Source organism: Sorex araneus, chromosome X (genome assembly GCF_027595985.1).
Source record: "Sorex araneus isolate mSorAra2 chromosome X, mSorAra2.pri, whole genome shotgun sequence".
Taxonomy (NCBI): Eukaryota; Metazoa; Chordata; class Mammalia; order Eulipotyphla; family Soricidae; genus Sorex; species Sorex araneus.
The window spans coordinates 318,508,686-318,531,098 of record NC_073313.1 but is presented as its reverse complement, the minus strand read 5'-3'; the positions used below and the strand labels follow the sequence as shown (position 1 = coordinate 318,531,098).

General features: G+C 38.9%; 1 protein-coding gene across 4 annotated transcripts in view; it reads left to right on the top strand.

The window, feature by feature from the left end:
• The window catches only part of RTN4 (reticulon 4), a 63,104-nt gene that overhangs the window by 34,957 nt on the left and 5,734 nt on the right, over positions 1–22,413 (top strand). For all 4 annotated transcript variants that reach the window (XM_055121949.1, XM_055121951.1, XM_055121950.1 and 1 more), the window contains 2 exons: positions 9,972–10,179; positions 12,775–12,913. In XM_055121949.1, the coding sequence (XP_054977924.1) occupies positions 9,972–10,179; positions 12,775–12,913 (347 nt within the window). The remainder of the gene's footprint in view (positions 1–9,971; positions 10,180–12,774; positions 12,914–22,413) is intronic.

The window sequence follows — 22,413 nt, the reverse complement described above, 5'->3', positions numbered from 1 at the left end:
ATAGTGCCATAGACTAGGGGATTTACTAAAATTACAGAAAAATCAGCTAAAGAATTTATGCTAGTTTTGTATAAAATTTCCCTGAGATGTGTGTGGTTGCCGTTGGCTGAGGATATGGCTCTGAGAGGTGCTGGCTGGAAGGTATTTTTGGTTGAGAAACTCTGTAGTAATATTAGAAGTTTATCAGCCTGAAATTCTGGAAACCTACTTGCTCTGCTCTGAATAGTACCTGGAGTTTAGCAGTGTTTTGAGCGAAAGATGAATTTACCCTAGGGGAAAAATCCAGAGTTAGGTTAAATATTGCATCTGATAATTGATTGCCTGACTTTGTTTTTTTAGGCATTACCTTTATTTAGTTCTTTGTGCAACAAGCTGGTCTGTGTTAAATCTATCCTTTCAGTTTTAACTGGCTTCTTGGGTAGGTATCATTTTTTTTTCTAATTTTACACCTGGGAAACTAGGTCAAATGATCTAGTCAAGCTCATACTAGTGTTCCTCTTACATACTTGCTGAAAGTTATGTTTCCATTTTGCACAGATTTTTTTTTTCCTGCACCTTCTCTTGTCATTTATAGGCTAAGTGATTGCCTACTTTGAGGAAGTCCTTAACTGCTTCCAAATGATCATCTCCGAATTCCAGTCACTTTTCCTAGAAGTTGGGAAGAATTTAAGGAGCTCGATTTTTGCTAAATATGTTACTGTTCATATCAGTTTATATTTGTTGATTTCCAAATTCACTGCCCCTATTAATTGACTTTATTGAAGAGAACTTAATATTTGCTTTTGCTTAGGAAGTAGGCGCTTTACTACCAGCTGTTTGTACAGCTGTCCTCAGTATTTTAAGGACTAGCTAGTTTAACTTTTTTTCTTAAAGGATTTTTAAAATTGAAACTTGACTTCAGGAAGAACTTCAGTAGGAATTTGCTTTGAGGCTCAGTGTAATTGGATAAGGCCTTGCATGTAAGGCATTCATGCTGGCACTATTTTTAGCCATTTCGGTTTATGGCAGATGACAGTTTAATGATTACCAAATGTAGGTAACCCTTCTTCTGCATTGGGTCAGAAGAAGTTTTTATTTTGAAGTAGTGATTGCAGTATACTGAATTTCTTTAAATTAGAAATTTAGTTTGATATGAAACTATTTCTCTATGTAAAAGTCAAAATGGGAATTTTTCACATTTTTATTTTAAAAGCAAAAGTGGGTAGGAGAACAGGGAGTATGTAAATGTCTTTTAAATTTAAAATTAGACATTTACATCTTTAAAAGAATTATTTCATGAACTTTCTGAAGAAAAGTAAAGTTGAAGCTAGAGTAGCTAGCTTGAATCATTAATACTTTATCCCCACAGTTGGAGAGAATCCAATGGGTAGGGCTTGCTGTGCACATGGCCGCCCCACGTTTAATTCCCAGCATCCCATGTGGTCCCCCGAGATGCCAGGAATAATTCCCGAGTGCAGATCCAGGAGCAGCCCGAGCATCGCTGAGTGTAGCCTCAAAAACAAACACCCCCCCCCCCACCACCAAACCAAAAATGCTTTATTCCCCATGTGTAATACAGAAGGATTTCTAAGGAACCGTGGAAAGTTAAACATTTTCTGTGCAAATTCTTTGTCTTAGTTTTTGTTTCAAGAATAAAAGGATCATAAAACTCTTCATAAATAGAATTAATAAAGTGATTCCAGGGACAATTAACGTCAAGAACCTTATAGTTCTTATATAAAGATATTCTTTATAATATTTTCAGAGGAAAGATAATGAAAAAGTTTTTATTCCTCAGTAATTTAGCTATTATTCCGATAGGGCCGCAAATTTTAATGAGACAGATATAAAGCTTAATTCAGGGCCTCGAACGGGGAGGCAGTAGTCGTCATTTTATAAATCAACTGAAAGTATTACTATTAGCAATTGAATAAAGATAGATGAAGTTAAACCCACAATCTTAGACATGTACTCTATCACTGAGTTATATCCGTAGTCCCCTGAAAGTGTGATTTTTGTTTGGGGGCCACACCTGGCAGTACTCAGGGCATTCATCTGACTTTGTGCTCAGTGATCACTCCTGGAGGGGCTCAGGGAACATATGGAGTGCCAAAGATTGAACTTGTGCCAGGCAAGTACCCTGCCTGCTGTTATCTCTTCAGCCCCAGAAAGTTTTTAAGTAAACACGGTAAAACAAAAATGTTTAAAAGAAAATTTAGATGAGTTTGTGCATGCTTTACACTGGTATAATACATGCAGTTATTTTAATCTTACATAAAACGTTTTCTCTCTGTATAGTGGGTTTTTTGTTTGCTTTTGGGCCACACCCAGGTGGTGCTGGTGAGGGGCCTGCTCCAGGCTCTGCTCAGGGTTTGCCTGGCAGACCCTGTGGTGTGTGTTGGGATGTGGTTTGGGAGATGGAACCTGGGCCTCCCTAATCATGTATGCTTTTCCTGTGCTCAGCCTTTCTCCTGCCTGAAACATAGATTAAAACAAGTATTTTTAGTTCAGTTAAAAAAACTTGAATTCATTTTTTGTATACTCAAAAAAAATTTGGGGGGGGAGGTGGAACAATAGTACAGCGGGTAGGGCATTTGCCTTGCACGCAGCCAACCCGGGTTCGATCCCCGGCATCGAATATGGCCGCCCCAGCACTGCTATAAGTAATTCCTGAGTGCAGAGCCATGCGTAACCCCTGAGTATCGCTGGGTCTGACCCAAAAAGCAAAAACCAAAACAAAACAAAAAATTTGTGGAGCCATTATCACTACCTAGTGCAGTATACTTTCATTATCATTAAAAAAATACCCATACTCACTAATTCCCTATCTCCATTTGGCTTAACCCTTGGCAACTAGTAGTCTGCATTTATTTATTTATTTATATTTACTATTTTATTGATTGAGATTCTGTGCCACTAATCTACTTTTGGACTCTGTAGAGTTAAGGTCTAGAATTTTTCATGTAAACATTATTTATATAATGGTCTTTTTGGGTCTGGCATCTTCACTTAATGCATTCAAGGTTTATCACATGTTCTAGCATGTTTAAGACTTTATTTCTTATTTCCAATGTTTTATTGTAATTACATGCCATTTTTTGTCTGTTCATTTGTCAGCTAATATATATATTGGGTTAATGTGAACAGCTCTGCTATGAACATTCCTGTATAAGCTTTTGTGAGGATGGGTCATTGGTGGTGGGAAATGGACACCGGTGGAGGATGGGTGTTGGATCTTTGTATGACTGAAACCTGATCATGAACAGCTTTGTAACTGTGTATCTCACAGTGACTCAATTTAAAAAAAAAACAACAGAAAGAACTTATGTAAAAAAGGAAGTGGGAATTCCAACTCTGTTCTTGTCAGAGAATGTTTTGATTTTTTTCCCATCACTTCAGTTTCCATATGAATTCTATAATTGGTTTATGAGTTATTGCTAAAAGGAGCTAGGGTCTTGATCAAAACTGCACTGAATCAGTTTTAAAAGAATTAGTTTCTTAACAAATACTGCTTTCCACTCAGAAACTTGGGATGTCTTTCCTATGTTTCTTTATCTCTAGTTTATCTCTGTTTTTGCTGTAAGGCCACACCCAGAGGCGCTCAGGGGCCCTGTGCTGAGGATGTCAGTCCACTCTTCACCCCACGCTGGGCTCGGGAGCTGGGGCTTCCAGCTACAAAGCATGTGCTCTTGCCCTCTGCACTATATCCCCAGGCTTTGCTTTTAATTCTTTCAACAAAGCTTATGATTCTGGGTCTACTGATTTTCTAACCATTGTTACTGTTTTATTTGAATGCAGTTCTAGAAATTATTTTTGGTTTTTGTTTTTCCAAAAATTTACTAATTTTTAGTGAGGCACCATGCTTTACAAAGTTTTTCATAATTTTCAGGCACACAGTGTTCCAGCAACAATCCACCAGTGTCCGCTTCCTTCCACCAATGGCCCCAGTTTTCCTCCCACTCCCCAGCCTGCCTCTATGGTTGGCACCTTCTCCCCTCCCCACTCGGCCATTCTTTTAGGCACCGTGGTTTACAATACTGTTACTGATACAGTTTCATCAGTAACACTTTACCATGTACCAGCACCCGCTTCCTCCTCCAGAGTCATCTTGCCTTGTAGCCACCTTTCCCCCTGGACTCCCCTTGCCCAACGTCCCCCTCCCCCCCCACCACCACCCCGCCGCCTCATTGTGCCCTGGCAGTATGCTTCATACTAAAGACAGGTTCTCATGTTCTTCATTTTTCTTGCCTTTGCCTTTGGGCATTTGTTATTCACCTCCTCTGTTTCTTTATAGCCTGCGTAGGAGAGAACATCTGTCTGCCCCTCTTCCCTCACTTCACTCAGCATGATACTCAGCTCCACCCACACAGCAGCAAACTTTGTGATTTCATCTTTTCTTATGATTGGCCACATAGTATTCCATTGTGTACATATGTACCATGACTTCTTTACCCAGTCATCTGCTCCTGGGCATGTGGGTTGTTTCCAGATTTTGGCTGTTGTTAATAGTGCTAGAGTGCAGATGTCTTTTCTGCATTGTGTTTTGGGCCATTGGGGTGTATTCCAAGAAGTGGAATTACTGGATCATGTTCTAGAAGATCACTTTGTAGTTTTTTGAGGAGTGTCTGTATTATTTTCCAGAAAGGCTGGACCAGTGGACATTCCCACCCAACAGTGAATGAGGATATCTTCCCATGCATTCATACCAACACTGGTTGTTCTTGTTCTTTTTGCTGTGTTTAGTCTGGTGTGAGGTGATGTCCTATTGCTGTTTTGATTTGTAGTTCCCTAATAATTAGTGATTCAGGGAATTTTTAAAATATACCTTTGCCCATTTGTCTGTTGTCTTTGAGGAAGTTTATATTCATGTCTTTCATTAGTTTTTTTTTCTTAGTTCTTACAAAAGTTCCACATTTGCTTGTTTTTAATAGGTGGTAGGGATTGAACTTAGGGCCTCACATATACTAGGAGTGTACTACTAACACCAAATCCTCCAGCTTTGAAGTTATTATTCTTTTTCATGTATTTTGTAACATTTCTAAATTTATTTATTTATTTGTTTTAGTAGCTTTTTTGTAGCTTTCTTAGGACTTTTGAAATACATGGTCAAATTGACTAGTAATTTCGATAGTTTTCTATCTTTCTTTACATTGGGGTGTCTTATTTCTTACCTAATTTCTCTGCCTTGTATTCTTCAGAATACTACATTACAAAACAGAAGATTAGATATTATTGTTCTGTTCCTGGTCTTAGGGGCAAAGCCCTTAAGTTTTTCACCATTAAGTATGATATTAGCTATGAAATTTTTGTGTATACTTATCAGTTTGAGGGACAATTCCTTTTATTCTCCATTTGTTGAACATTTTATCATGTGTTGAATTTTTTATAGATGCTTTTTGTCAGGTGCCCTTTTTGTGCCCACTGTGATGTGATGATTATGTGGTTTTATTCTTATTTCTATTAAGTTGTATTATATAACAAGGCTCTTATACGTGCTTTGGCTATTTAATGGGACTATTAACATATTTTCACACAATTCTTAGCAGCTTGCATATGTAATTTTCAGAACTCTTCTATTTATTGAAAAAAACCCTAGGAACCATGGTATCAGAGAAAAGGAAGTAGGTTAGGATTTACTTGCAGTTGTTTATTTTAAACTAATCAGAGTATTGCTGGACCTTAAACATGACTATTTCCCTATCATCAGTTTCAGAAAAATTGTCCTGACTTAATCCCCCAAATCGGAGTTTGTGAACTTATTAGAATTTTGTTAGCTGGATCCAATTACTCATTTCCCCCATTTCCCTCCCTGCTGTTGCTGTTGTGATGATTGGGGAGGGGAATCATATATGTGCTTGGTGACAATGCTCAAACACTTGGCTGGGGTGCTCGCTGGAGTTCACACTCTGTTAGTCTGATTCTTGCACATGTGCCCCCTAGGGGTTGTTGCATCTTTAGTTATGGTGCTCTTGCACATTCTGGTCACAGGAGGAATTGGTGTGATGCTCACACAGTTCTTCCTAAAGGCAACATTCCTGACTGATGTGTTTACACATCATCAGTTACAGTGCTCACTAGGAATCACACCCTCTATTTGTGTTCACACACCACTTGACTGCCAAGCAGTTGGGACTTAGCTGCAGTACCTAGGATCACTCTCGAGAGCCTGGCAAGCTACCCATGGCATATTCGATATGCCAAAGACAGTAACAAGTCTCAGGATGGAGACATTACTGGTGCCCGCTCGAGCAAATTGATGAGCAACGGGATGATAGTGACAGTGACATAGGATCACAGAGAGAAGAGCTGCCACAAGTTGTGCTCATTACATGCAGTGTTACAGGGTATTGGATTCATGGCCTCACACTTAACAAGGCAAGCCACTTAACAGTCTCCCTGATTCCCCCAGAATGTTGTTAAGCTAATAGGCAATGTATTCTTTTTTTGTTTGTTTGGGAAGTCTACAGGGAAAACTGAGCACATTTTATAAATCTTTAGTGGTATCAGAAAGGAATAGAAAGGGCTGTGCGGGACTGGAGTGATAGCACAGCGGGTAGGGCGTTTGCCTTGCACGCGGCCGACCCGGGTTCAATTCCCAGCATCCCATATGGTCCCCTGAGCATGGCTAGGAATGATTCCTGAGTGCAGAGCCAGGAGTAACCCCTGTGCATCACTGAGTATGACCTAAAAAAAAAAAAAAAAAGAAAGAAAGGGCTGTGCTTTTCTAAGTATGGCTTACACTTGGAAAGTGCCATGATTTCAGATGGCAAAAGAAGGGATTAGAGAAGTTAAACTTGCTTCTAACCTTATTGTAATAAGACTTTTTAATAGATACATTTAATAAACTTAATCATATAATTTATTTAAAGAGAAATTATGCTTTGCCATTTTATGGTTTTGTTTCAATTCATTATGGAGAAATGTCCAGATAGCTCTACCTCACTATTTTTAATTCTTTTTTAATAGATACATTCTAAATTTGCTTAACCAGATTCATGTGGTTTTTATGAATGTTTACTTCATTAACTATAGTTTTCTGCTATGGAAAAAATGCCTGCCAACTATATTGAAATAGAGCGTTTGTTTAGCTCCTCTTTTTCCTTCAGCTGTAGCTGAAATACTCATATTAAAATTTACACCTTTAGGGGCTGTAGTGATAGTATCTTGGGTAGGGCATTTGCCTTGCACTCGGCCAACCCAGGTTCGATTCCCAACAATCCATATGGTCCCCTGAGCACACCTAGGAGTAATTTCTGAGTGCAAAGCCAGGAGTAACCCCCTGTGCATCGCTGGGTGTGACCCAAAAAGCAAAAAAGGAAAAAAAAATTTACACCTTTTAATTGTTAGTGATCAGAAAATTGATTTTAGGTTTTCTTAAGTTGCCTTCATGAGTTATATCAGTAATAATCTGCCCATATTTTGACTATTCATTATGCATGCAAATGTGTAACAGTTTGAAGACCTTGAATGTGCTGATCTGTTGTGTGGCATCATCAATGGAGAATATGAGTTTTGAAGTGATTTGGGTCCAGTCATATAAAGCCTGGGTGTTACTTTCTAATATAGTGCCTGTCTCACATGGGCTCTGATAATTGAAAAAGATGGGGTTGGAGTGATAGCACAGCGGGTAGGGCATTTGCCTTGCATGCAGCTGACCCGGGTTCAATTCCCAACATCCCATATGGTACCCGAGCACCGCCAGGAGTAATTCCTGAGTGAAGAACCAGGAGTAACCTCTGTGCATTGCCGGATGTGACCCCCCCCCCGCCAACAATTTTTCTTTTAAAAAAATTCAAAGAGATAATAATATGTAGTCTACAAACAATGTTTGACAAATGTAATTTTTTTCACAAGGTCTTTACATTTCCATAAGGTTTTTTTTCCATCTCTAAGCTTGTGTGACAGTGTAAGATTTATTTTATAACTTTATTGACATTATTTTTGTCTCTCAGAGTTAGACAGGGGCTTAAAAGTTTGTTCTCTGAGCCAGAGAGATAGTACAGCAGGTAAGCACTTGCCTTGTGCATGGCCAACCCGAGTTCAATCTCTGGCATCTCATATGGTCCCCCAAGCATTGCCAGGAGTGATTCCTGAGTGCAAAGCCAAGAGTAACACCTGAGCATAGCTGGGTGTGGCCCAGCACCCCCCAAGCCCCCATACACACAAGAAAATTAGTTCCTCGTTTTTGTAATTGATTCTACTGATTGAGTTTCTTGAACAGTGTCAGTTTGGTGTTTGCTGATTTTCACAGGACTATTAGCATTAAAGCTTTGTTTATTATAATTATTATGTTATTTGGACAGCGCAGTGGACTGTTATGGTCATTTCTTAGTTGTGATAGCATATTAGCATAATAGTAGAAACTAGTTGAATAGAGTAAAACTGATAGGTGTTTTATTGGCAGGATTGTAATAAATTTGAAATGGGAAAGATGAATAAATAGTTGAAGTTAGAATTTAATAAAACAGCTGCTGTAAATCATATAGTTAAATTAGTTGTTTTCAAACCAAGTTCATTGGTGAATGGAATAGAAGCTTCTGAAACATAAATGTTAAGGTGTCCTTGCTGTGTGCTAAACACTGTGATGGGCACTTGAAATCTCTTCATCTCTATCCGTATAATATATATGTTGGCTATCTAATCTCAGGGCTTCATAATAAGTAACTTTTTGCAGTTCACATATCAGCTTTCCCCTCAGAAATGCCCCTAACAATAAAGAAGAATGTGAATACTTAGTGCACTTGGGGATCAAAACCAAAGAGCTCCCCAAATGTAAACTAACATTGTTCTTTAAAAATTAGACATTTAAAAATTCTGCTTTTAATATACTTGTTTTATTATATGAACACCCCTTTTCCTCCCTGCAAGCTTTTACAATCCTGAGAGAGAGAGAAATTATGTTTAAACTGAGAATTCAAGAACCCTTTGGCACACTGCTGAATTCTCCTTGGGTTATACATAATCTGATCATGTAATCGCTGACCTCTACTTACTAGCTCCCCACAGTGGTCCTGCGACCAGAGGCCAAGAGCAGTTTTTACTAAGTTAAGGAAAACACTATATAACAGTATAGTGCATTTATTTTTTCTTGCTTTGATATATAAGTTCAAAAAAATTCCTTGTGTTGGGGAGTGGCCATACCCAAGCTGTGCTAAGGACTTATTCCTGGCTCTGCATTCAAGAATCACTTCTGGTGGGCTCCAGGGAACAATTTGTGGTACCAGAGAGCAAACCCAGGTTAGTTAGCTGCATAGAAGGCAAGTGCTTTACCCACTGTGCTATCTCTTTGGCCCCTGACATTTAAGTTTTTATGGTATATTTATTTACTATTTAAAGGACATAACTTTTTAGGTAATCTAAGCAATGTCTTTCAACCAGACCCAGTGCCAGTCTGTAAGGTGTAAAAGTTGAAAGCCATTGATCTATAAAGACCTTTTCTTTCCTCCTTTTGCTTTGTAGGAAATTCTTGTTTTAATAATACAATTAGGTTATAATTTTGTTAAGTTTCTCTTAAAGATCTCTTAAAAGCAATTCTGTAGAACTTACATGCAGTTTTTAGTAGTTTCAATTTCTTAAGTTTTTTAAGACAGATTTTTGTGTCACTACAGTATCATTTCAGTGAGGTTAAGATTTTTTTCCCCTACAATTTGAATATATGCCTTGCATTGTATGAAGACAACATCCCTTAAGGTGATTTTAAGACACCTCTTATTTTGAGTTAGAAGTTGGCTATACCGAGTAAGAGAGTTTACATGTGAGAACTTGATTTAATTGAAAAATACTTTATGATAAATAGAAGTAGGTGCCAATATTAAGCTAGTAATGCTAGATTAATGGGTGGGTTTAAAATGTAGTTTATAAAATAATTTTTAACATTTCAAGTTTTGGTTTTACTGTAGGAACTCATAGCTTTGTAAATAGAATACAAATATACTACATCAAAATGAATGAAATGGTGTTCTAACTTCAGATTTCTTCTTTAAAATTTTCAGTTGTTGACCTCCTCTACTGGAGAGACATTAAGAAGACTGGAGTGGTGTTTGGTGCCAGCCTTTTCCTGCTGCTTTCCCTGACAGTATTCAGCATTGTGAGCGTAATGGCCTACATTGCCTTGGCCCTGCTCTCTGTGACGATCAGCTTTAGGATATATAAGGGCGTGATCCAGGCTATCCAGAAATCAGATGAAGGCCACCCATTCAGGTGAGATGTCTGGAAAACACTGTAAACAGGATTAGTATTGAGACTTCTGTAGTCTGGCATGCTTTTTTTTCTCTTGTGTAATGATAGTTGCAAATTTTTGCTAAACCAAAAATCCTATATACCACTGGCTGGAGGGGTAGTACAATGGGCAGGGCTCTTGCCTTGCATACTGCTGACCAAGGTTCCATCACCGGCCCTGCCAGGAGTGATCCCTGAGCACAGAGCCAGGAGTAAGTCCTGAGAAACCCAAAACAACAGCAAAAATGATACCAAAACTATTTGCTTTTTGCTTTTAAGATTATGACATAGACTCAAGATAGAAAAGATTGCTAAATATGTCTTTAGTCTAACTTTGTTATTTGTTAGAAATATTTATTAGAGGTAGGTAATTGGTTATCTAGTTTTACTTAAAAGCTATATATATTTATACAGTTATGACCAGAGAATTATATTTTCTTCATTGGTCATTTTTTTATGTTGTCTGATACTACTGAAAAGTGTTTTTGTTATGCTTTCTTTCCATGTCTCTCTTGTCTTGCTTTAACTTTTCTATTTTCATTTAGTCAGAGCTCCTTTATTTCAGTCTCTCTTTGTCTCCACTTTCATCCTCAGCCTTATTTTATTACAAGTACACTTCAGCATTAGTTACTAATGGATATAGATGTTCTGCCTTCATTTCATACTCAGCGTGTTTTTTTTTTCTCTTCCATTTAAAAATCAAGATACAGTTAATATGCTGTAAATTCCAGTGATTTAAAAAAATGTATTCACAGAATATTCATAATACTGCTATTATCACCATCTAAACTCCAGATATTTTCATCACACCAAAGATCCTTGCCCAATACCTATCCAGCCCCTCACAACCCTAACCCACCCTGTCTTTGAATGAATCTTTGTTTCTCTCACTTGTCTATTTAATTTGTAACACTACTGTAGACCTTGTTAGTTTCCAGTTTTGATGTTGTTTCCTTCTCAGGTAAAGCTTTATTTTGTTGTTTTTCTCCTGCTTCCTTAGTCTAGACCATGTGTCTAGACCATAGCATGGGACAAATCCAGTCTGATTTGGAGCACAACCATACCCAGCACTGTAGTAGGAGAGTTTAGCAGTTATAACTAAGACAATATGAGCTTTAGTCTAAAATACTTCCTGGTCCTTTATAGAAGCAGTTTGCCTAACTGATTTCTGATGACCGTAGACTACTGCGGCATCTTCACCTCTTAAAGGTGTTGTTAGATTGATTTTTCTCAGATACCACCACTTTTATTGTATTCTTAGCTCAGAGTTTTCTCTTCATTATAGAATGACATATAGAAGAAGTATCTTTGTCTTGTCTCTCTTGTTTACCCCTTGAGGCTCTGTGTCATTTTTATGCTACTTTCCTACTTCCAGATGCCTAGTCTTACATACTTTTGACTCAACTGTGCTCAGTTTTAAGACCCAGCTCTTTGAAGAAGGTGATCAAAATGATCTGAGAATTAATTTCCTGTTGCACTATGACTTTGAAACGTCCTGTTTGCTTTTGATGTTCTTTTTTTTCTGACATAATTTGTGAACATTTAAAAACTTTTGGCAAGGCAAATTTCTATTATTTGGACATGAATATGTAACTACTCATGTTATTGGTTAATTGCTAAACTTTAATTGATTGATTTTCATACTTTATAAGATCTCATTATTTTGTCCCAGATAAAGATTGCTGCTTTGTCTGTCTTATATTTCTCTTCATATTGATGCTGTTACTTAAGTTTGGAGAAGAGAGTCCACATTTATTGACATTTATTGAATGTCCCCTTTTTGGTATTTCGTGTACTTAATTTAGTTGCATGATGACGATGGTAGGTGATATTACTCCATTTTATAGAGTAGGGAAACAAATTTGGAATTCAGTAATTTGAATTCCATTTTCAAAATGGCATAGTCACATCAAGTTTTAACCAGGTTTTAAAGGTGTACAGTTCTTAGGGTTCATCCCCCCTCTGAGGGAGTCTGAAGGGGGGATCACAGTTGGTTGGATGTGCTCAAAAATCTTTCCTGACAGTGCATTGGGGACCATAATGCAATGGTAGGTATCAGACCAGGGTCTGACACATGCAAGGCAAGTGGCTTATTCCCTACATCATCTTTCTGGCCCAAAGTATGATTTTTAGTTATATAGAAATAAATATAAAATATTGAGTTAGCACTTCTAAATGGTATACAATAACTTTATGTATAACCTGACTCCTCTTTACGGTGATTTGGGGAAAATCAGCATTTTTATTTTAAGAACAGTTAATTCTAAATATGAAGGTCTTTCATAGGTACTATAAATTTAGCCACAATACCAGTTTTAGCTTTCTAGACAGTTTTGTTCTAGTTCACCAGTTAATGTGAATAAATATGATATCATATATCCAGCACTCATGGTCACTGGAAAAGAGCCATGAACATTGCACTAATATCACAGCGAGTTAAATTCATGTAAATATTCACAGGATGTCACTGATGGGGAGAGTGCTGCTTGTGGCTCCTGGCCAAGAGGTTGTCTTCAGCAAGAACAAAAACCATGGCACACAGAAGCAGATTGCTAACTGATGTATTTTGCTTTCTAGGGCATATTTGGATTCAGAAGTTGCTATATCTGAGGAATTGGTTCAAAAGTACAGTAATTCTGCTCTTGGTCATGTGAACTGCACAATAAAAGAACTCAGACGTCTCTTCTTAGTTGATGATTTAGTTGATTCTCTAAAGGTAAGTTTCTTTTCTTTTCAAATTTGACAAAACCAAATGTAATATATAATATTACATTTTTGAGTTTGAATGTAAAACTATATTTTTCTATATTTATGTAAATTATAACGATGTATTGAAATCATGTTACTGTAAATTTGTACTTCAGAAAGCTGATAAACTTGATAAATATTTGTCTTGGGTAGCACATAATAAAATAGGTTTACTTTTGGGAGAGCTATTTATTATGACGTTTTCTTTTTAAAATTTTTTAAACATAGACAAGAACCACAACTATTGATACAATTCTAGAGTTAAAATTAATTAACAAAGCTCTAATCACTGTATCACTGTCATCCTGTTGCTCATTGATTTGCTTGAGTGGGTACCAGTAATGTCTCCGTTGTGAGACTTATTACTGTTTTTGGCATATCGAATACATCATGGGGAGCTTGCCAGGCTCTGCCATGCAGGTGAGATACTCTCGTAGCTTGCCTCTCTGAGAGGGGCGGAGGAATCAAACCCGGGTCGTCCACATGCAAGGCAAATGCACTACCTGTTGTGCTATCTATCGCTCCAGCCCAACAAAGCTCTAATACTAAAATCAATCAAATCAAATCAATTCTTTTTTTTTTCTTTTTGGGTTACACCCAGCAATGCTCAGGGGTTACCTCTGGCAGTGCTCAGGGGACCATATGGGATGCTGGGAATCGAACCCGGGTTGGCCGCATGCAAGGCAAGCGCCCTACCCGCTGTGCTATTGCTCCATCCAGCCCCTCAAATCAATTCTTAATGTGAAAATTGTTACCATTTCACCCTGGGCTCATTAAATCCTTGTCTAAGCTGCTTGTTGCTAGTTGAGCCTTCTGTGTTATTTTGCTTGTTGAGTTTAGTTGGCTTTTATGTTACTTTCACATCTAATTTGATGTGCTCCTGCTGGAATTTCAGTATTGTGGAATTTGGTGGTGTCAAAGGGCTGCATATGTGTCCGTGTGGTCCAGAGACTTCACGATCTATGGTTTGGGCCAGTGAGTTGTGGGAAGTGGATGTGGCTGTCAGAGCTTCAGGAACTTGGGAGGGAAGCTTCCTGCTCCCACTCCAAGAAGACCCCAGAGTTCTCAACCTGGGCACTGGGGTACCTGAAACTTTTTGCAATTTAGTGCCTCTGCAAAGAGTATTAGTGAAGCGGTGGAGTTGAGCCCTCGATGTGGCTGCAGTGGTGGGGTGTGAGTGCAGCTGCTGGGGCTTCGGGAGATGGGGCCTCAGCCTGCCCCCCTCGAGAGAACACCCCAGAATTTTCAGTTGTGGGGGTGGAGGTGAGGTATCTGTGTGTCCATGAGTTTTAGCGGCTTGGCTTGTATCTCAGAGATTTGGTCATGAATTGGAAGAGCAGGGTGAGGTGGGGGAGTCAACATGGCAGTGACTGTGGGAGATGGGCCTGTAACATTTTCTTCTATTTCTTTTTTTTTAAAAAATACTGAATACTCCAAACAATAATAGTGAGTTTTTTGTTTGTAATCAAAGTAAAGAGAAAGTAAAGTGAAATTTATCAGCTACACAGGCTGGGTGAGGGGCCGGGGGGGATGGGGGAGAGGTTTACTGTGGTTCTTGGTGGTGGAATATGTGCACTGGTGAAGGGATGGGTGTTCAAGCATTGTGTAACTGAGACTTAAGCCTGAAAGCTTTGTAACTTTCCACATGGTGATTCAATTAAAAAAAAATTTTAAAAAAACCTGAATAAAAGTACTTGCGTTGACTACTAGTGTTTCACTTTTTCTCTTTAAGAATTAGCAGTACTGGGGCTGGAGCGATAGCACAGCAGCTAGGGCGTTTGCCTTGCACACGGTGGACCCGGGTTTGATTCCCAGCATCCCGTATGGTTCCTCGAGCACCGCCAGGAGTAATTCCTGAGTACAGAGCCAGGAGTGACCCCTGAGCATTGTCGGGTGTGACCCAAACAAACAAACAAACAAAAGAATTAGCAGTACTTTTGATTGAGAACTTAGATATTAATGTTAGTTATTTTTTTTAAAATAAAGAATTAGTAATTTTTAAGAGGAAAAATGAAAACTTATTGAGTGGATTTTCCAGGTCGTTATTCCCAAGCCCAGTGGTTCAAATCCAGCTGCTTGGTGACTTTCCCAGATGGAGGGATCCCAATAAATATAACCACTTCAGATTATTAACACATGGAATAAACTTGCATTTAGATTTAAAAATATGTCATCCTGATGGGGCCGGAGCAATAGCACAGCAGGTAGGGCAATTGCCTTGCACACAGCCGACCTGGGTTTGATCCCCAGCATCCCATATGGTCCCCCAAGCACTGCCAGGAGTAATTCCTGAGTGCAAAGCCAGGAGTAACCCCTGAGCATCGCTGGGTGTGACGCAAAAAAATAAATAAAATAAAAATATGTCATCATGAAAGAATAAGACTCTGTGCTCAGGGGTCAATGTTGGCAATGCTCAGGTGAGCATATGTGTGGTGCCGGGGTGGGGCTGTATGCAAAGCAAGTGCCTTAACCCCTGTGTTATTCCTTATACCCTATCTTTAATTAGTTTATTTATTTATTTTGCTTTTTGGGTCACACCTGGCTCAGGAATTACCCCTGGCGGTGCTCAGGGAACCATATGGGATGCTGGGATTCGAACCCGGGTTGGCCGTGTGCAAGGCAAATGCCCTACCCGCTGTGCGATCGCTCCAGCCTCAGACCCTATCTTTTAAATAAAAATTAAAAGTGATTTCTCTATAGCTCATGATCTTCTTAAATGTTTGGTGCCCTCAAGTTTATATAATATACATTTCTAAATTGTGTCACAATTAGTACTGCTTCTGTTTGAAATCTTCCCTCAGAAACTGGAAATATGAGTTTAGCATGTGCTATTTTTAGCATGTACTTCCTCGTTCACTCTCACTCTCTCACTCTTTCTCACCCGTCTTCTGCGGGAGGGAAGTATGAGGAAGGAGCCTGATTTCCTTCAGATGTGTGATTAAAGTATTATTCAGCTCCAAGGCTCGTCAGTCCTGAAAGACTAACATGAGACGGCGCCGAGCACTGTGCCTCCTGGTCCAGGACACCCACTGGGGATGGACTTAGAGAAGTAACTTAGACATGTTCGGAGTCAGGGATGTGGCTCAATGGCAGTGCAGATGTCTTGTATGTAAGACCCTTGGTTTAATCCAAATTAAAGAAAATGGTCTACAGACTCCTACTTTAAAATTTTATCGTCCCTTTGAGGGGGGGTGGGGCTTAAAATTTAAAATTTTAAGTCTTAAACAAGATTTCAAATGCTAACAACCCATTTTTCAAAGAATTCGAATCAAATATTAGCAATTAAAGTCATGACAAAGTATTTTGAAGAGAATTAGAACATATTTTGAATATATAATAGACCTTATTTTAGATATTAGTATAAAATTTCACTGTAGACAAATGTTGTGAGCAATCTTCAGGATTTGCAGAAGGTTTGTCCCAGTATGTAGAGTGAGGAAGTAAGCAGAGATCTAATGAAAGGGAAGTAAAGGGAGCATGTTCTCATGTGACCTTCGTTGTGAAAGCTGTATATGTGCTCCTTTGTGCAGAGTTGGGTGCATGTTACAAGATGCTCGACAACTTGATTTAACCTAGTGTGTGTCTCAGTCTTATTTGAATAATTTTATCACCAGAATACTAGATTTTTGTACTTTTTTTTAAAAAGTAGGAGCCTCCTTTGTTGCTCAAGGGCCTGGGGGCCGTTCCCTGGGATACTTGGTCCAGTGTTGTGGGTCTCATGGTTGATCATCATTGGGCATGTGCTACTTGGGATTAAATGTGTATCCTTAGTCATCCTACATGTGTGCTTTGCCCCTAGAGAGGCGATCTCCTTTGATTCTTGAACAAATTTGAACTAACACTTAGGTTTAAAGTTTAATTCTGTGTCTGTATTTAATCTTCTGTTTTGTATAAGGTATTTCTGATTGGGCTCTTAAAAAAAAAAAACACCACAGTGATTCTGAATCTTGACTCTACATTGGGAATTCCTGATCGCAAATTTACTGAGACTGGAGGTAGGAATGAGGGTCTCATTCTGAAATTCCGGTTTTCTTTTTCTGGAAATACTACCTGGATAGTCACAGATTTTTAAGGAGTGGAATTAAACTATGAATCCTGGTCTATGATTTTTTTTATCTACACCCCCATTCCCCAACAAATATAAATGAAAAACCTACATCAACCCCTTGGGGTTGAGTTAGACTCTGAACTTCATTAGAGGATTCCCACGTTTTGAAACCCCAAATTCCAAACATTTAGTGATATTACTAACTGGAAAGTAAGACCAGCTGTTTTATTTTATGTTTTTTAAGGTTTTTGTAGATGTTGAGTTGTTTGGGGGCCACACCTGGCAATGCTTAGGGATTTCACCTGGCTCTGCAGTGCTCAGTGTTCACTCCTGACAGTGTTCAGGGAACCACATGGGATGCTGGGGTCCGAACCTGGGTGACCACTTGCAAGGCAAGCACCTTACTGCCACATTGTCTCTCCGGCCCCAAGACCAGGTGTTTTAGAAAGATTTCTTATTTTTCTGTAATATGGCTTTGGATGAAAAAGACTAGATTCTATGTGGCAGTGCTGTATCTATTAAAATTCCTTTCTGGAAAATTACTAGATACAGTTGCCTGAACCTTAGCCAACCACAATGCTCCAGAATTCAATCTTAAATCTGAAAGTGAATAAAATGCCTGAACTCCAGAAATAGCTGACCCAAAAGAACATTAAAATCTAGACTTGTGGCTTTTAGGCAGTTGTTAATATACACGTTTTGACAGTTTTCTGGTTTTTTTTTTTTTTTTTGTCTTAGAAAAATTAGAAGGGGGACCTGGAGCAACAGCACAGTGGGTAGGGCATTTGCCTTGCACACAGCCGACCTGGCTTTGATTCCCAGCATCCAATATGATCCCCTGAGTGCATGAGCCAGGCATGACCCCTGTGCATCGCTGGGTGTGACCCAAAAAGCCAAAAGAGAGAGAGAGAGAGAGAGAGAGAGAGAGAGAGAGAGAGAGAGAGAGAGAGAGAGAGAGAGAGAGAGAGAGAGAGAGAGAGAGAGAGAGAGAGAGAGAGAGAGAGAGAGAGAGAGAGAGAGAGAGAGAGAGAGAGAGAGAGAGAGAGAGAGAGAGGAGAGAAGAAAAATTAGAAGGGAAATTAGCTGGGAAAAGTTGTAGCATCAAGGTGAGACTAATAATGTGGCTGATGCTATTTTAAAAGATCCAAGTTTCTCTGTTTAGGAGTAATTCCTGAGTGCATGAGCCAGGAGTGACCCCTGTGCATCGCTGGGTGTGACCCCCCCCCCAAAAAAAAGCAAGTTTCTCTGTTTATTTTGGTGTCAAACTCATTGGTGCTGGGGGTTTTAGTTCTTGAATTGTGGGGAAACATGGTGCTGGGGGATTAAACTTGGAGCTTCCCGAGGAGCTTTGACTTCTACAGTTAATATTCATTGGCTGTATAATGTTGTAAACTACTTGCGATGGAATCAAGTGCAATGTGTAGGCCCAAAGTTTATTTAGAGTAGCGCAGTTATTCTAAGTGTCAGGTAAGGTGAGATTACTGTGACAGGTTTAATCTTTGTATATAACTTTTCCTCTTCTATGAGGGCAATAGTACATAATTATGATGAGTTTTTAAGTAACGTATGTATATTTAAAAGTGTTAGTTGCTGCTTATTTCATGGCAGTTCTGGTAATTGTGCAACAACTGGGTACTAGCTCTTACAACACCAACCCTTTCTCTTTTGATGTGTGTTCTCTGAAAACTAACCAATATTTTCATTTTTGGGCTCCAGAGTATTACATTTTCTTCAGATCTTGCTGTAACATTTTTTAAAAAAATTTGTAGTAGCAGCTGGACTTGTAGAAAGAGTGTCCTCTAAAAGGTAAGTCAGGTGACACTGGAGCCCTTTGGATGATCTAGTTCTGAGCTTCTCTTCTTGAGGATTTTTAGTGTGGCCCTGTTTGTTATTCGATGACCAAATTAGGACTTATGTTTGTGTATGTACCTAAATTCTGTCATAGTAAGGGAATCTTTATAGCTGAAACAATTTCTTCTAGAACATGAAAGGTTGACTAGACTGGTGAATGGCAATAGAAGAAAATAACTCTGTTGCCCTATTGTAAGGTGGCCAAGTGGAGAGGTTATATTTAGATTCTGCAGTAGGAGTCTGTAAAATCCAAGGGGAGAGGCTTGGTAACTGGAGTCAGGCTTCAAGCCTTTCCACCGGTGGTTCCATAGCAGTTACTAAGACCAGTGCAACATTTAAATTTGATTTTCAATTGACAGGTGCTAAGAATGCTTGACATTTACTCACTTGACTCGTTAAGTTCAGACGCAGGGTGTAGCAACCAGAGAGTTGCTATTTGTAGGACTGACAGTTGGTTGAGGAATCCCAAGTGTCCTCCTTGCAGTAATAAGTATGTATACTTACTAGAGTTTGAAAACTTAATTATTGCTCAGTTCCTGGTTCACAGAACACAATCAATTAAATGGTATTGAGAAAATAAAGGTCTCTGGGCTTCTGCTGGTCCTGAAAATGTTAAATAAGTGTTGAACCACTTCTTGGATCAAGGGTCGTCAGCAAACTACTGCCTGATGGGCCCTGCCCTGTTCTTATACTGCCTGATTTTTATTATAAAGGATTCAAAAAAAAAGTGATAGATTTTTTTAATTTTAATTTTTTTATTAATTCACCGTGAGATACAGTAACAAAAATTTCATGTTTGAACTTAGATCATACGGTTAACCAACACCCATCCCTTTACCAGTGCACATTTTCTACCACCAATCCCCAGTATTCCCCCCTTCTTTCCATACCTCCCCTGCTTGTGTGGCAGACAATTTGCAAGGTATTCTTTCTCTACTTTAGTTACCTTCGATATTTCGAGACCAGTCCTACCTCCCCTAATATCTGCCGAAAATACAATTGCTAGACAATGTGTTTTGTATTGCTTGTTATGGATATAATATAATGCCACACGGTTGCAAAAGCACCCACACGTTTTAGGAATTCTGAGATTTTAATAATTAGGGCCTGAAGAAATTGCTGCCACAGGTTGCCCGTGTCAGAGATTCCTGTGTGTGTCTCTGGATCCAGGCCACATGGGAGCTGGTGCTTCTTGCTGGCTTCTAGAGGGCAGGTGGTGGGACGGCACTTGCCCCCATCTGGAGTGGCCCAGCAGAGAAGGCCTAATGCAAAGTCCCGAGCCATCTCTGCCAAGTTGCTCAGATCCGAGATTTCTGTGTGTGTCTCAAAATGTGACAGATTCTTTGGAACCCAGAAAGCCTAAGATGCTTAGTAACTTTACAGAAAATTTTTGCTGATTTCAGCTCTTAGATTATGGATGTAAGTGCAAACTTCCCTCTTCATTGCAAACCACCTCTCCATTTAGGTGGAATATCAATATTTACTTATGAGTAATATCATCATGATGTTTGTTATGCTAAGTAGAGTAAATTTATGTCAGACACATGAAGGTTTTTAACTGGAAGCGAAGGAATTGCCAATAATTTTAATTGACGTTTTAAGTCCTCCAGGACTGCTTTGAACATGTCATTGAATCTTTGTGTACTACACAGTGTCACCAAGTTTTAAATCTGGAAGAAAACTTTGAAATTCTCTTGTCCAGTTAACTCCTCAGTCAACTAAAGGAATCAAAATCCACCTTTAATTTTTATTAAAATATTTTTGGTTTTTGCAGCATACCCAGTAGTGCTTAGAGCTTCCTCATGTAGTGCTCATGGGGGGTGCCAGGTTTGAACTGGGGTCAGTGGCATGCAAAACCAGTACTATTTCTCCAGCCTCCAAATGAATCCACTTCTTTGGAAGCAAGGCCTTTACCTGAGTGTCTCATTTGTTGACTTAAAAAAAAAAATCCTAGGGGCTAGAGTAATAGTACAGCAGGTAAGGCTTTGCCTTTCATGTGGCTGACCTGGTTTTAATCCCTGACATCCCATATGGTCTCAGGAGTAACACTGTACATGCTGGGTGTGGCCCCTCAAAAAAACCAACCTAACAACCTTGCATTCACCTCCCCCCCAAAATATTTTAGATTTTGAGACTAAAGTAGGAGACAGTTGAGTGTAGTGTCCAATTCCTGGTGGGAAGTCAAAAAAATTTTAATACTATCTCAGATCAGGTATTAAACCTCTGTTCTCTCAAATGTCTGCTTTTGTTGTGTTAATGTTAATAGTACCTACTTCATAAAGTCAAGCGGAGTAAATGAATTGGTATTTTGTAAAATATTTAAAACAATGTCTGGCACTGACATATACAAGTCATGTCTAGTAAGTAAATAAATCAGTAGTTTGAAAGAATATTTATAGCCAGTTTTATTAATATGAATAAAAAGTCAAGAAGTACTCATTCCCAGCGGTAAATGCAGCTGTTAAGGTACCAATTGGCTGGAGCCTGAGACATAGTAAGCAGGCAAAGTTCTTGCCTTGCCAATTCCTAATAACATGTCTAGTCCCCTGAATGCTCCTAGAAGTGAGCCCTGAGTACAACCAGGTGTGTCTCTAAAACAAAACAAATACCAATGGGCAGGCAGTGCTTCTGGACCTTAATAACCTATTTGGTAACAGTCTGTTTTCCTAATAGTAAGTGAAGGACTGTCTGACTTATTGCTCATTCAGCTATCTAAGGTTTTAAGGTCTGTATTCAGCTCAGCTATACCTGCAAAGACTTAAATATTAGTACTTTTTCAAAAGTTGTTTTTTTAAATAATAGTTTTCTCTTTTAGATACCATGATTTACATTACTGTCAATGGTAGGGTTTCATGCATACAACATCCCAGCACCACATTCTCCACCCAAGTATTTGCTTCCGTCCACTCCCCCTAGCCCTCCTAACCGTCCACCGTCTTGTCCCACTGCCATGGTAAAGCTCAGTTTATATACCAGTTCTCAGGTTCTGGTGCTTTGGGGTATTTGTTGCCTTCCTATGCTTCTTTATATTCCCACATGGGAACTCATTCTTTATCAGTCCCTCTCCTTTTAGCTGACTTCACTCAGTATGATTCCCCACCAGTTTCATCCCTGTAGCAGCAAATTACATGATTTCATCTTTTCTTAGAGCTGAGTGTGTTTGTTGTATATGTATTACAGTTTCTTTATCCTTTTATCTGTTCTTAGGCACTTGTTTATATAGATTTAGGCTATTAATAGTACTGCAATGAACATAGGAAAGCAAATAGAACTTTGGGGACATTGGGGTGCATGTCAATAATCAAAACTGATGGGTAATATGGATGCTCAATTCTTAGTTTTTTTGAGAAGTCTCCCTATGGTCTTTCAAAAGGTTAAACCAGTCAATATTCCCACCAGCAGTGGGAGAAATCCATGCCAATACTGTTTATATTTATTCTTTGTGATGTGTGCCAGTCTCACTGGTGTGTGGTGATATCTCATTGTTGCTTTGATTTGCATTTCCTTGATGCAGAGCATTTCTTTTCATGTACCTATTGGCCATTTATGTATTTTCTTTGAGGAAGTTT